The sequence below is a fragment of the Macaca fascicularis genome, chromosome 16 (assembly GCF_037993035.2).
Source record: "Macaca fascicularis isolate 582-1 chromosome 16, T2T-MFA8v1.1".
Lineage (NCBI taxonomy): Eukaryota > Metazoa > Chordata > Mammalia > Primates > Cercopithecidae > Macaca > Macaca fascicularis.
Window position 1 is genome coordinate 38,840,613 of NC_088390.1, and position 14,821 is coordinate 38,855,433.

At 43.2% G+C, this 14,821-nt stretch overlaps 1 protein-coding gene and 1 pseudogene across 2 annotated transcripts in view; one reads left to right on the plus strand and one right to left on the minus strand.

Moving 5' to 3' along the window:
* Positions 1 to 14,821, plus strand: part of PSMD11 (proteasome 26S subunit, non-ATPase 11) — a 39,496-nt gene that overhangs the window by 15,284 nt on the left and 9,391 nt on the right. For both annotated transcript variants that reach the window (XM_045376137.2, XM_065532341.1), the window contains exons 4-7: positions 4,490 to 4,561; positions 4,960 to 5,017; positions 7,948 to 8,142; positions 14,120 to 14,264. In XM_045376137.2, coding sequence (XP_045232072.1) covers positions 4,490 to 4,561; positions 4,960 to 5,017; positions 7,948 to 8,142; positions 14,120 to 14,264 — 470 coding nt within the window. The remainder of the gene's footprint in view (positions 1 to 4,489; positions 4,562 to 4,959; positions 5,018 to 7,947; positions 8,143 to 14,119; positions 14,265 to 14,821) is intronic.
* LOC102127812 (cytosolic iron-sulfur assembly component 2A pseudogene) lies at positions 13,051 to 13,740 on the minus strand (annotated as a pseudogene).

Here is a 14,821-nt window from a genome sequence, read left to right on the forward strand (position 1 = left end):
AGGAGTTTGGTACTGAGAGTATGAGGGAGAGGATTTCCCTTGCTCTTTTCTATTTGAGGACTAACAGTAAGACAGATGTATCTGGCCGGGCACGGTGGCTCATGCCTGTGGTCCCAGCACTTTGGTAGGCTGAGGTGGGCCGATTGCGAGGTCAGGAGATCGAGACCATCCTGGCTAACCCGGTGAAACCTCATCTCTACTAAAAATACAAAAAATTAGCCGGGCATGGTGTTGGGCGCCTGTAGTCCCAGCTACTCAGGAGGCCAAGGCGGGAGAATGGCGTGAACCTGGGAGGTGGAGCTTGCAGTGAGCTGAGATTGTGCCACTGCACTCCAGCTTGGGTGACAGAGCGAGACACTGTCTCAAAAAAAAAAAAAAAAAAAAAAGGCAGATATGACAGGGCATGGTGGCTCACGCCTGTAATCCCAGCACTTTGGGAGGCCGAGGCGGGCTGATTGCGAGGTCAGGAGATCGAGACCATCCTGGCTAACACGGTGAAACCTCATCTCTACTAAAAATACAAAAAATTGGCCGGGCGCGGTGGCTCAAGCCTGTAATCCCAGCACTTTGGGAGGCCGAGACGGGCGGATCACGAGGTCAGGAGATCGAGACCATCCTGGCTAACACAGTGAAACCCCGTCTCTACTAAAAAATACAAAAAAACTAGCCGGGCGAGGTGGTGGGCGCCTGTAGTCCCAGCTACTCGGGAGGCTGAGGCAGGAGAATGGCGGGAACCGGGAGGCAGAGCTTGCAGTGAGCTGAGATCCGGCCACTGCACTCCAGCCCGGTCAACAGAGCGAGACTCCATCTCAAAAACAAAACAAAACAAAACAAAACAAAAACAAAAAATTAGCCAGGCATGGTGGCGGCGCCTGTAGTCCCAGCTACTGGGGAGGCTGAGGCAGAAGAATGGTGTGAACCCGGGAGGCAGAACTTGCAGTGAGCCGAGATTGTGCCACTGCACTCCAGCCTGGGCAGCAAAGCAAGACTGTCTCAAAACAAAACAAAAGACAGATACATCTATAGAACCATCTTCAGCTTGCTATTCCCAAAGTTGTTATGATTCAGGTTATGATCTGTTCATTTAAATGCAAGGTTTGGAGCCTAGAAAGTGAGGGCATGTGAGTCGGGGAGTGAGTGAGGATGGGTTGGTGGGCAAGGGCTGGGGAGTGGAAAAGGAAGGTGAAGAGGAGGGAAGGAAGACCGAATCAGACTCTTGCCAAATAGTGAACTCAACTTGCAGAATTAACCTTACCTTCCAGGGATCTATAGGGAGTAGCCTATGGGCAACTTTTCTGGTGTAGTCTACCCAACTGAAACACAATAGCACTTTTTTTTTTTTTTTTTTTTGAGACTGAGTCTCACACTGTCGCCCGGGCTGGAGTGCAATGGCATGATCTCGGCTCACTACAACTTCTGCCTCTCAGGTTCATGTGATTCTCCTGCCTCAGCCTCCCAAGTAGCTGGGAGGTGCACACCACCACACCCAGCTAATTTTTTGTATTGGGGGTTTCACTATGTTGGCCAGACTGGTCATGAACTCCTGACCTCATGATCTGCCCGCCTTGGCCTCCCAAAGTGCTGGGATTACAGGCATGAGCCACCGCACCCGGCCCAAAATAGCACGTTTTAAGAAACCTCTCTACTAAAAATACAAAAGTTAGCTGAGCATGGTGGGAGGTGCCTGCAGTCCCAGCTACTCAGGAGTCTGAGGCAGCAGAAGTGCTTGAACCCGGGAGGTGGAGGTTGCAGTGACCCGAGATCACGCCGTTGCAGTCCAGCCTGGGCATCAAGAGCGAGACTCCATCTCAAAAAAAAAAAAAAAAAAAGATATCCAGTTCGTGTAAAAAAAAAAAAAAATCCTTGCTGTAGAAGAAACACCTGTGATGACCTCAACTTAAGGCTAGGTTAAGATAGAGTGCTGCAGTTATGCACAAGTTCTGGTGCCAGCAGCAGATATATGTGATAGTCCAGATATTAACTGATTAGTAGTCCTTAGGTAAATTCATCTTATACAATTGTGATACAGCTTGCTTTTATTTTAGTTTTTGGTTCTGTCTTATTTTTAGAGAATTTTTATGAGCTCAGTTGAGTTTAGAGTTGGAGATTAGGTAGCCACCAGGGGGCTCCAGTGAGGAGTTACAAAGATTTTGTTGGTTCTCTTACTGGCAAATCCTCTGATGTTACCCGTCAGTTCACCTTAGGTGAATCACTTAATATCTGGACTATCAGGGAAATGGAGGCAGGTTAATTGCAGGAGTATAATTCATTGTTTCTTAATTAGCGATATACTTTAAGTGACCAAGCTCTCTTCTAGACTAATGAATCAATAGCCCAGGCATTCTTTTTTTTTGGTAGGTGGGTGTGGTAAATGATTTATTGAAATATAACTTAGAGAGGAATATTTCTAAGTCCCAGGTATTCATTTTTGTGTCCTTTGAAAAATCTCGCTGGGTAAAACTTGCGGTGGGTGGGGGGAGCATTTCTTACCCTTCCAAGTCATGTAGAACTAAACACTTAATATTTCCTTTTGCTAAGACTATTCAGAGAAATATTTTCACTTCCATTTATATTAAAAATCTTACTTGGAATTTAGCTTTTCAGAGTATAACTCAAAACTCTGCAATTGTGATATAGCTTGCTTTTATTTTAGTTTTTGGTTTTGTCTTATTTTTAGAGAATTTTTATGAGTTCAGTTGAGTTTAGAGTTGGAGATTAGGTAGCCACCAGGGGGCACCAGTGAGGAGTTGTAAAGGTTTTGTTGGTTCTCTTCCTGGTGCATCCTCTGAGTACCGTGTAATGTTATCTGTTAATTTATTTACAGAGCTAGAATTTAGGATGTAAAAGTAGAAGATCCTGTCAATTTGGATTATGTCCCTGTAGTTTTTCCTTCTTACAGCATTTCTTTTCTTTTCTTTTTTTTTTTTTGAGACGGAGTTTCACTTTTGTTGCCCAGGCTGGAGTGCAGTGGTGCGATCTTGGCTCACCACACCCTCCACCTCCCAGGTTCAATGGATTCTCCTACCTCAGCCTCCCAAGTAGCTGGGATTACAAGCATGCACCACCATGCCTGGCTAATTTTTTCTATTTTTGGTAGAGACAGGGTTTCTTCATTTTGGTCAGGCTGGTCTCGAACTCCCGACCTCAGGTGATCCACCTGCCTTGGCCTCCCAAATTGCTGGGATTACAGGCATGAGCCACCACGCCTGGCCAGCATTTCTTAAGAGAACTTTGGATTTATATAAAAACCTGTTGTATTAGCAGTTCTCTGGAGAGCTCAGTTTCTCATTTCATTTCTTTTGGTCTTATGCTCTAATTAGCAACCTTAATATAAAACTTGCAGTAACCAAAGTGATAGAAGATCTGCAGTACTTAATATTTACTCTGTCAAAGCTAGCATGTCAGGGATACATGATGGCGTGCTAGACTGTCTAGCATTGAGTGCTGCTTTAAGTCAGTTACTTTGCACCTTACCTCACTACTTAGGTGGCAGATAGGAGTCGGGGTTCAGAGTGCCTTTAAAGCTTAAAAGCGCTTTTACGTGTTAGGCTAATTCTAATTTATTTTATTTTTTTTTTATTAAAATATTTTCTTTAAGACTAGTCAAAGTGCAGTAGTGAGAAGCAGGGAAAGAGTAGATCAGGAGCTTAATCTGTAACTGTGAACAATCGAGAACTAACTGCTAATACAACAGGTTTTTATATAAATCCAAAGTTCTCTTAAGAAATGCTGGCCAGGTGCAGTGGCTCATGTCTATAATCCCAGCAATTTGGGAGGCCAAGACAGGTGAATCACCTGAGGTCGGGAGTTCGAGACCAACCTGACTAAAATGAAGAAACCCCAACTCTACTAAAAATAGAAAAAATTAGCCAGGCATGGTGGTGCATGCCTGTAATCGTCACTACCTTTGGACCAGCTTTTATTCCCTTTAATACAAGCTAAGTTACTGTACCTGTTTGCTTTAAGAGTGATGATGAATTGATTAGTTGCATCGCTTAGAATCTGAAAGGGAAAAAGCCAGCTGGACCTTTCGAGTCTTAAAAGCAACTGCTAGGAATGAGGCATTAGTGCTTAGAATGAGAATTTCTCCCCTTTATTACCTGTGTATTATACATTACCATTACTATTTCTAGCCAGTGAGAAATCTGTGCTTTAAAAATTCCTAATATATCATAGAAATCTACATTCCAGAGCTATACATGTTGTTTGGAAGTTCTTGGTCTCTCCTGGGTAGGTAGAAGAGGAGTCTTGAAGATAGAGCTCTTTTCCTAAAAAACATAATCTAAACACAAAGATATTTTATGTGTAAAAAGCCAAGTTGATGCTCCATTATGATATAACTGTTATACATTGAGATACTGTGGATCAGACACTAAATAGAGCAATATGGATAATATGTAAGGAGGGAATTTAAGCTGTTCTCCAAAGCATGGTTTGTGGGAAGAATTTGAGGACATAATGTTGCATGTACTGTCTCTTCTTATTGCAGGTTGAGCTGTGTTTAGAGTGCATCGAATGGGCCAAATCAGAGAAAAGAACTTTCTTACGCCAAGCTTTGGAGGTAGGTTTTACATTGGTACTGATTTCAGGTCTCTAAGCATGAGACAGATGGCGAATGTAAGCAATACCATCCTTATCAAAAGTATCTTCAGCAACTTCGTAATTACCTACATAACGAAAGATTATTGATGGTAGCCCCATTTATGAGAATTGCCCTAATTGAAGTTTTGAGACAGATTTGCTTCTTGGCTCAGAGTAATAAGCAACAACATGGTAAAGTTAACAGTCATTTGCTGGCTATAATAGGGACAATACGTTGGCTAGATCATCTCTTATGCTGAATTTGATGCTATCATCAGAAATTGCGTATTTAACAGTAACAGTTCTGTGATGTCAATCTTTGATTTCTTTCTGTGGCTTTTTTTTCCCCTTTCAATCAGTGCCTTTTCTCTTTCCTAGGCAAGACTGGTGTCTTTGTACTTTGATACCAAGAGGTACCAGGAAGCATTGCATTTGGGTAAGTAAGCTGGTAATAAGTCATCTCAGCTAGCTAAATGAGTGTATTCTAAACCACCTGGCTACTCTTATTAATTACCTGTTAATAATTTATATTCTACCCACTTCTAAGAAGGTTTTAAGGTAGCTTACAGTGCTGCATTTGTCATGGGAAAATGTCATTTGAAAGTTTAAAAAACTGGCTAGAGTTAATCTGTCAAATTTAGAGGACAAATGGGTAGTTTTAAGTTTACTTGAATTTAGAGCAGTAAAATCAATTCCATTTTAATAACTTAAATTTAAAAAAAGTATGTCTATATTTTGCATATAGTACTCTGTTAAATTTCAGATTTAGGTTTTTAAATTGGAAATGTTTGGCTTGCTGTCCTGTTTACTGTATCTGCTTATATCCTTAAAATCTGTTTTAAAAATCAAGAAATTAATTGGGTATAAATATATTTGGAAGCTGGAGTGGCCAGCTGAAGCCTTTCTCCTGTGGCCTTTAAGCACCTTGAAATCTTCCCTGCTTTTTTTTAAATTTTATTTTTATCTATCTATCTATCTATCTATTTATTTATTTATTCTTTTTTGAGACAGAGTCTCACTCTGTTGCCTAGGCTGGAGTGTAGCAGCGCGATCTCAGCTCGCTGCAACTCCTGCCTCTCAGGTTCAAGCTATTCTCCTGCCTTAACCTCCTGAGTAGCTGGGACTACAGGCATGTGCCACCGTACCTGGCTAGTTTTTGTATTTTTAGTAGAGATGGGGTTTTGCTATGTTGGCCATGCTGGTCTCAAACTCCTGATCTCAAGTGATCTGCCCACCTTGGCCTCCCAAAGTGCTAGGATTACAGGCATGAGCCCCCGTGTCTGGCCACTGCTTGCTTTTTATGAGTGGGTAGATCTGGACTATTTTTTCCGAACAAAAGAACATGACTCTTATGATCTATTAGGTTGAAGAGTTTCCAACATTCAATTTTTGGACTGCAAAAGTGGCAATTTCATATGGTTCAAATAGTAGCATTTAAAAAATAACTTTAATAAGATATGGTTCACTTACCATAAAATTCACTTTTAAAGTGTGTAATTCAGTGGTTTTTAGTATATTCACTAAGTTGTACAACCATCACCACTACTTAATTTCAGAATGTTTTCCACTGGGCGTAGTGACTCATGCCTGTATTCCCAGCACTTTGGGAGGTCAAGACAGGCAGATTGCCTGAGCTCAGGAGTTTGAGACCAGCCTGGGCAACATGGTGAAACCCCATCTCTACTAAAAATACAAAAAATTAGCAGGACGTGGTGGTGCACACCTGTAATCCCAGCTACTTGTGAGCTGAGGCAGAAGAATCGTTTCAACCTGGGAGGTGGAGGTTGCAGTGAGCCAAGATTATGCCACTGTACTCCAGCCTGGGCAACAGAGTGAGACACTGTCTCCAAAGAAAGAAAAAAATTTCAGAACTTTTTTTTTTTTTCTTTGAGAGAGAGTCTCGCTCAGTCTGGAGTGCAGTGGTGCGATGTTGGCTCACTGCAACCTCTGCCTCATGTGTTCAAGCGATTCTTCTGCCTCAGCCTCCCAAGTAGCTGAGATTACAGGCACCTGCCACCATGCCTGGCTAATTTTTGTATTTTTTAGTAGAAATGGGGTTTCACCATGTTGGTCAGGCTGGTCTCGAACTCCTGACCTCAAATGATCTGCCTGCCTTGGCCTCCCAAAGTGCTGAGATTACAGGTGTGAGCCACTGTGCATGGCCTCAGAACATTTTTATCACCCTAGAAAGAAACTTACTATCCATTAGCAGCCCTGGGCAATGACTAAGCTATTGGTATATTTGTAGATTTGTCTGTTCTGGGTATTTCTTATAAATGAAATGATACAATATTTGTTTCTCTGTGATTGGCTTCTTTCACACAGCATTATGTTTTCAGGGTTTATGTTGTAGCATGTGTCAGTACTTCATTCCTTTTTATTGCTGAATAATAGTCCATTGTAAGGATATATCACATGTGTTTATCCATTCATCAGTTGATGGACACTTGGGTTGTTTCCACATTTTAGCTCTTAAGAATACTGCTATGAACAGGTTTTATGTGGACATGTTCTTCTTCTGGGTGTATACCTAGAAGTGGAATTACTGTGTCATATGGTAACTGATGAGCTGTTTAAGGAGCTGCTAAGCTGTTTTCCAAAGTGGCTGCACCATTTTATATTCTCTTTAACATTGTATAAGGGTTCCAGTTTTCCATATCCTCCCCAACACTTTTTTTTTTTTTTTTTTTTTTTTTGAGACGGAGTCTCGCTCTGTCGCCCAGGCTGGAGTGCAGTGGCCGGATCTCAGCTCACTGCAAGCTCCGCCTCCCGGGTTTTTACGCCATTCTCCTGCCTCAGCCTCCCGAATAGCTGGGACTACAGGCGCCCGCCACCTTGCCTGGCTAGTTTTTTTTGTAATTTTTAGTAGAGACGGGGTTTCACCGTGTTAGCCAGGATGGTCTCGATCTCCTGACCTCGTGATCTGGCCGTCTCGGCCTCCCAAAGTGCTGGGATTACAGGCTTGAGCCACCGCGCCCGGCCTCAGTGTTTCTTATATAGCCTTGTGATTGCTGGACAAGAAGAGAGCAAGATTGTGTCTTTCTGAACTGGATAACTAGATTTAGCATTTTATAGGTAGAGATTCCCACTGTATTTAAATCTTAGGAGTAAGCTCATAGGACTCTTGGCTCTAATATTGTCCTCAGGAAGCAGAAAACTTCAAAGAGTTGTGTTTTTCTCTTGGAAGATAGCACATTAGTGGAAAATTTAATTATTGCATGGGGTCTAGAGATAACCTTTTTTGAGTTTAGGCTTTTTTTTTTTTTTTAAATCCTGAGTGTTATGAGGGTGGGAGAGTGGGCTGTTACAGTATTTAGCTATTAAGCTGATGGCTAATAAAGGAGAATGTATCTTTTCTTTTTTCAGGTTCTCAGCTGCTGCGGGAGTTGAAAAAGATGGACGACAAAGCTCTTTTGGTGGAAGTACAACTTTTAGAAAGCAAAACATACCATGCCCTGAGCAACCTGCCGAAAGCCCGAGCTGCCTTAACCTCTGCTCGAACCACAGCAAATGCCATCTACTGCCCACCTAAATTGCAGGCCACCTTGGACATGCAGTCGGGTAACAGACGTAGCTATTCCTGGGATGTGTTTTCTTAAAGCTCATCTTATTTTGTCCGGGTGTGGTGGCTCATGCCTGTAATCCTAGCGCTTTGGGAGGCTGAGGCGGGTGGATCACGAGGTCAGGAGATTGAGACCATCCTAGCTAACACGGTGAAACCCTGTCTCTACTAAAAATACAAAAAATTAGCTGGGCGTGGTGGCAGGTGTCTGTAGTCCCAGCTACTTGGGAGGCTGAGGCAGGAGAATGGTGTGAACCCGGGAGGCGCAGCTTGCAGTGAGCTGAGATCGCGCCACTGCACGCCAGCCTGGGCGACAGAGCGAGACTCCGTCTCAAAAAAAAAAAAAAAAAAAAAAAAAAAAGCTCGTCTTATTTATAGGTGGAAGGAATCGGGGATTGGGGCTGGAGAATAAAATTGGCTGATTTGGCTCTAGCTTCTTCAAAGCACCAATTTGAAAGCTACCTTTCTAACTGGCAGCTCCCCTCCTGTTAACTGCCTAAAATGTATTAAGAACATACCTATCTGTACTAGACCAGGCAATCTGACTATTAGAACCAAACTTAGAGAGGTCGCACTTAGAAGACTCCCTTAACTTTCCTCTTAGCCACTTACTCAGAATAGTAGCATTTTCCTTTGGGATTGGCCTACCCCAAGTCTGTTGACTCTTGGAGATCTTTGTAAAGTTGGTTGACTTTTCCAAAGGGCTTCAAATCAGGGCTGAAGAATGATAACCCGATTTCAGCTGAGTGTGGTATGTGGTTTTCCGATAGAGTGTGTGAATGTGGGGCTAGGAAGCCATGGATTGGCAGGTGGAATACTTTCTTTTGTATTCAGCAGTTTTTTTTTTTTTTTTTACTGGAGGCATCATTATTGAAGGAATGTTGAAATTGGAGGCAGAAGTCTAGTTTAATTAAGTGCTTGTGTTACCTCTTATCTGTAAAAGATAATGCCTACTTGCCTCATCTGTCAGGGATGTAGTGATCCAGGATCAGGCTCTCTTAGGTTGACATTTTGTTCTGCTGCTTTCTAGTATGTGACTTTGGGCAAGTTACTTAATTTATGTTTAGCTCATCTGTAAAATGGTAATAATTGGCACATGATAGACGCTTATTAATGTTTGTGTTGAATGAGTGACAGTCTAGTTTTTTATTTTGTTTTTACCTTTTTTTTTTTTTTTTTTGGAGACAGGGTCTCACTCTGTTGCCCAGGTTGGAGCACAGTGGTGCAATCACAGCTCACCACAGCCTCAACTTCCCAGGCTCAAGTGATCCTCCCACCTCAGTCTCCTGAGTAGCTGGGACTACAGGAGCGTGACACCATGCCAAGCTAACTTTTTGTAGAGATGGGGTTTTGCCATGTTGCCCAAACTGATCTTGAACTCCTGGGCTCAAGCAATTTTTCCACCTTGGCCTCTCAAAGTGCTGGGATTATAGGCATGAGCCACCATGCCTGGCCTTTGTTTCTGTTTTTTTGTTGTTGTTGTTGTTTTGAGATGGGGTCTTGTTTTGTTCAGCTGCCCAGGCTGGAGTGCAGTGGCGCAGTCTCGGCTCACTGCAACCACTGTCTCCTGGGTTCAAGCGATTCTCCTGTCTCAGCCTCCCGAGTAGCTGGGATTACAGGCACCTGCCATCATGCCCAGCTAATTTTTGTATTTTAGTAGAGATGGGGTTTCACCACGTTGGCCAGGCCACCCGCCCGCCTCTGCCTCCCAAATTGCTAGGATTATAGGCGTGAGCCACTGTGCCTGGCCTGTTTCTGTTTTTAACAATAAACTTCATGTGCCATCCATGATACTCAGAGTGCTGATATGGCCCCTATTAACTAATGTGTTTAGCAAAGCAGTATACTGGTTCTTGGGGTTTATTTTATTTATTTGTTTTTTAATCATACATATTTTTGTGTCTGGCCTGTTCTCCCTCTATACTGGGAGATGTGGAGAAATGGAGATGTGTCTCATTTAATTTAGCAGCATTAATAGTTTGTTGGGTTGTTGAAGGGACTTCCCTTGGCTACAGAGAAGAACAGATATTCCTTGAGGCCTCTATACTTAACAGTAGTAGAAAAAGGATCTGATTCCCAGAAACCCAAAGTAGGAGGTTTTTTGGATAGGCCGAAAGGACGCATCACTCAATAAATGGTGAAGTCAGAAGGCTCCTGCTGGTATTGAGTTCTTGGGATCATGTGTCAGCAGCGTCGTCCTTTGACTCTAGTGTGCCAAATACTTTCTACATGTATCTTGATGTGAAAGATGTTGGGAAGCAGTTGTGGTAAACAAATGGATGGGGCTCAGTTCTGTAACTTCTTAAAGGGCTGGGGCAGAGTTAGAGCTAATATACACAAATAGAGAATTTTAGGGTTTAGATGCCTCCCAAGCTTGGAAAGAACTAATTTTTATGTTATCCCAAGTGATAGCATAGGTTGGCAGTAGTAGCAGGTTCAATCAAAGTTAAGCTCATTGGGAGCAACTCAACTTCTTAAGCAGTAGAGGATTGGTTAGGTCAGCTATGGTATATCAGTCATATATATGGTATATGGTATATCAGTCTGAAATACTGCTTAGCCATGTATAATTGAGTTCATGGATTTGGCATTAATGTGAGAGCTGTACACTGAGTGCATTTAGGCAAAAGCACATCCATAAATGATAAATATTTGAAATGAAAATATAAGACGTTGGATTCCGTCTCCCCTGCCCCATGACAGTTGCATAAATATAAAACTATCAGGCTTAGAAAAGCTATCTTAAAGTAGTTAATATTATTAAAACAGGTCATTCAGGCAGTCTAGAGATGTTTAGGTCAACTCCCTGACATGTGCATGTGATGTCATGGAGGGTAAACATGGCCTTTTCCTGTAGCTCCAAAAGATAGCAGGACTGGAATGGTGGTGAGAAGCATGGAAGAAAGATCGTACAGTATGTGTTTTTCAGGTCCCTTTTAAGTTGGGTCTCTAACTCCTTTGGGAACATATATTGGCAATATGACATTGAGCTGGGAGGTCAGAGACCTGGATTCTCATCTAATCTCAGCTCTCACATTGCTAACTATGGGGACCTTGGGCAGGTTTTTTTTTTTTTTTTTTTTGAGATGGTCTCACTTTCTCATGCATGCTGCAGTGCATTTTCGCTGTCACAGCTCACTGTAGCCTCAGCCTCCCAGGCTCAGGTGATCCTCCTACCTCGGCCTCTCGAGTAAGTAGCTGGGGCTACAGGCATGTGCCACCAGGCCTGGCTAATTTTTTGTAGAGATGGGGTTTCACCATGTTGTCCTGGCTGGTCTTGAGCTCCTCGGTTCAGGTGATCTGCCCACCTTGGCCTCCCAAAGTGTTGAGATTACAGATGTGAGCCACTGTGCCTGGCAGAGCAGGTTCTTTATCCTTTCCTGACCTCATCAGTAAGTTGATGGAATTGATGTAGAGTTTTTTTTCTTTTTTCTTTGAGACGGTGTCTTGCTTTGTTGCCTAGGCTGGAGTGCAGTGACATGATCTCGGCTCACTGCAACTTCCACCTCCCGAATTCAAGTGATTCTCCTGCCTCAGCCACCTGAGTAGCTGGGATTACAGGCGTGCACCACGAAGCCTGGCTAATTTTTGTATTTTTAGTAGAGATGGGGTTTTGCCTTGTTGACTAAGCTGATCTTGAACTCCTGACCCTCAAGTGATCCGGCTGCCTTGGCCTCCCAAAGTGCTGGGATTATAGACGTGAGGGATTACAGATGTGAGCCACTGTGCCTGGCCGGTTTTTTTTTTTTTTTTTTTAAAGACAGAGTCTTACTCTGTCGCCCAGGTTGGAGTGCTATGGCATGATCTCTGCTCACTGCAACCTCTGCTTCCTGGGTTCAAGAGATCTTCCTGCCTCAGCCTCCCGAGTAGGTGGGATTATAGGCACCCACCACCATGCCTGGCTGGTGGTGTATTTTTAGTAGAGACAGGTTTTTACCATGTTGTCCAGGCTGGTCTCGAAATCCTGACCTCAGATGATCCTCCTGCTTCTGCCTCCCAAAGTGCTGGGATTACAGGCATGAGCCACCACGCGTGGCCTTTTTTTTTTTTTTTTTTTTTTTAAAAGAGACAAGGTCTGCTGAGTGTGGTGGCTTACACCTGTAATCCCAGCACTTTGGGAGGCCAAGGCGGGTAGATCACTTGAGGTCAGGAGCTCAAGACTAGCCTGGCAAACATATGGTGAAACCTGTCTCTACTAAAAATACAAAAAATTAGCTGGGTGTGGTGGCAGGTGCCTATAATCCCAGCTACTTGGGAGACTGAGGCAGGAGAATTGCTTGAACCCAGGAGGCGGAGGTTACAGTGAGCCGAGGTTGCGCGACTGCACTCCAGCCTCAGTGACAGAGCGAGACTCTGTGCAAAAAAAAAAAAAAAAAAAAAGACAAGGTCTAACTCTGTTACTTAGGCTCAAACTCCTGGGCTCAAGCTATCCTCCTGTCTTAGCCCCTCAAAAGTGCTGAGATTACAGGAGTGAACTCCCGCACCTGGCTTTTTTTTTTTTTTTGAGACGGAATTTCACTCTTGCTGCCCAGGCTGGAGTGCAGTGGCGCAATCTCGGCTCACCACAGCCTCTGCCTCCTGGGTTCAAGTGATTCTCCTTCCTCAGCCTCCCAAGTAGCTGGGATTATAGGCACGCGCTACCACACCCGGCTAATTTGTTTTGTATTTTTTTTTTTTCATTACAAGAATCATCTGCTTATTTATTTTACAGAGTAATGATTTGAATTGAGTACATTTGGGCACAGTAGATACTTGACACGAAAAGTAGTTGTATCAGAATGAGCATCAGAAAAATAGCAACTCATCTTACACATAACTAGAAAATATTATTCTGTCTGATCATTTAAGTGTTACAAATCCTGAGAATGTTATACATTGAACAAATTAGGTACTGCCTTATAATTAAATCTCGCTTGGAAAGAATCTTTTAAAAAAATGCTCTGAGGTACAAATCACCTATGTATTAAACATGAGTCTTTGACATTATACAAAGAGTTTAAACAAATATATCAAACAATTACAGGCCATTGGCTCTTAAAACAGCTATCAGTCAGGTTCAAGGACACACTGTTCCACAATTTCCTGTAAGTTGGGGTTTTCCATTGCCGCTGCCACTCGCTGTTTGTCATTTATCTGCTTATTGATGTCTTCTTCTGTTGAGTGGGTTCCTTCAGAAATGTAGATTTCCAACTTATGTTTAAATAAGTAAACATCGCTGAAGTTTTACTCTTAAGCACAGCCCAATAAGAGTCGCCAAAGAGCAATGAGGTACTGTTGGCGTGAACCTGATAATAACCAGATATTCTTCATTTATCTCCTGAACTTCCACACAACTTTCTGAGACCACTTCCAGTTCTTCTAAAGTATTGGGCTTTTCTGGGTCCCGGATAGTTCTAATCAGATCATAAACCTCTAGCACTTTCTCTTCCATGATCCGTGGCTGCCGGGCAGCTCCCGGCTCAGAGAGGCCCAAGAGCCACAGGACTCTGCTCAGCGTCCAGGAGAGCAGCCCGGACACCGGCTGCATCCTCACGCTCAGCCATCCCTGGCGACTGTCCCGCTCGCGCCACTGTCTCTCAGCAGCCTCGGGATTGATCAGCTTCCTGGTCTTCTGTTTTGTATTTTTAGTAGAGATGGGATTTCTCCACATTGGTCAGTCTGGTCTTGAACTCCTGACCTCAGGTGATCTGCCCATCTCAGCCTCCCAAAGTGCTGGGATTATAGGCGTGAGCTGAAACTATGCCCGGCCTTTTTTTTTTTTTTTTTTTTTTTTAAGAGATGGGGTCTTACTGTGTTACTCAGGCTCGTCTCGAACTCCTGGGCTCACGTGATTCTCCTGTCTCAGCCTCCCAAAGTGTGGGATTTCAGGTGTGAGCCACCGTGCCCGGTTAGGTAGATTTCTAAGTGCCTCCCAGCTGTGATCTTTTATGGCTCTATTATTTTATATGTTCTTATTCCTTTCTTTTCAATGCCCAGGTATTATCCATGCAGCAGAAGAGAAGGACTGGAAAACTGCATACTCATACTTCTATGAGGCATTTGAGGGTTATGACTCCATCGACAGCCCCAAGGCCATCACATCTCTGAAGTACATGTTGCTGTGCAAAATCATGCTCAACACGTAGGTGCACCTTAACTCTGGACTACAAGAACTCAGATCCTTCAGCAAGTCTGTTTGCCATGGCAGAGATGGCCTGAGCAGGGAGTTTGGCCAGTTATAGAAACAGCAGTAGCTGCAGCCTCTAGGACTGGCTGAGGTAGAGCAGGAGGATCAAAGGTGGTCCAGAAAACTTTGGCTTGCTAGTCTTTCAGAATCAGGGAGACATTTTAGAAATCCCCTTCCCAGCTCCTCTTGGAGAATTCTCCTCATCCTTTAAATACTCTGTCCTCATAGGTGCAGAGCACAGGACAGAGGGTCAGGAAATAGCTTACAGATCAGCCAGTACCAGCCAACTGAGCCACCCAGAATGAGGAAGGAAGGGTTAAGGAGAAGTTTGAAAAAGTGAACAACAAAAGTATGACAGACCTACTTACAAAGAAGTCTACAGAATTATTCAATTCTTTTGGGAATAAATGAAGTATTGACTAAGAACTCTCTTTGGATCTTTGGATTACATAAGGGCTATGTTTTAATAAAACCTGTTACACTGGGATTTGACTTAAACTTACAGTTCTGCT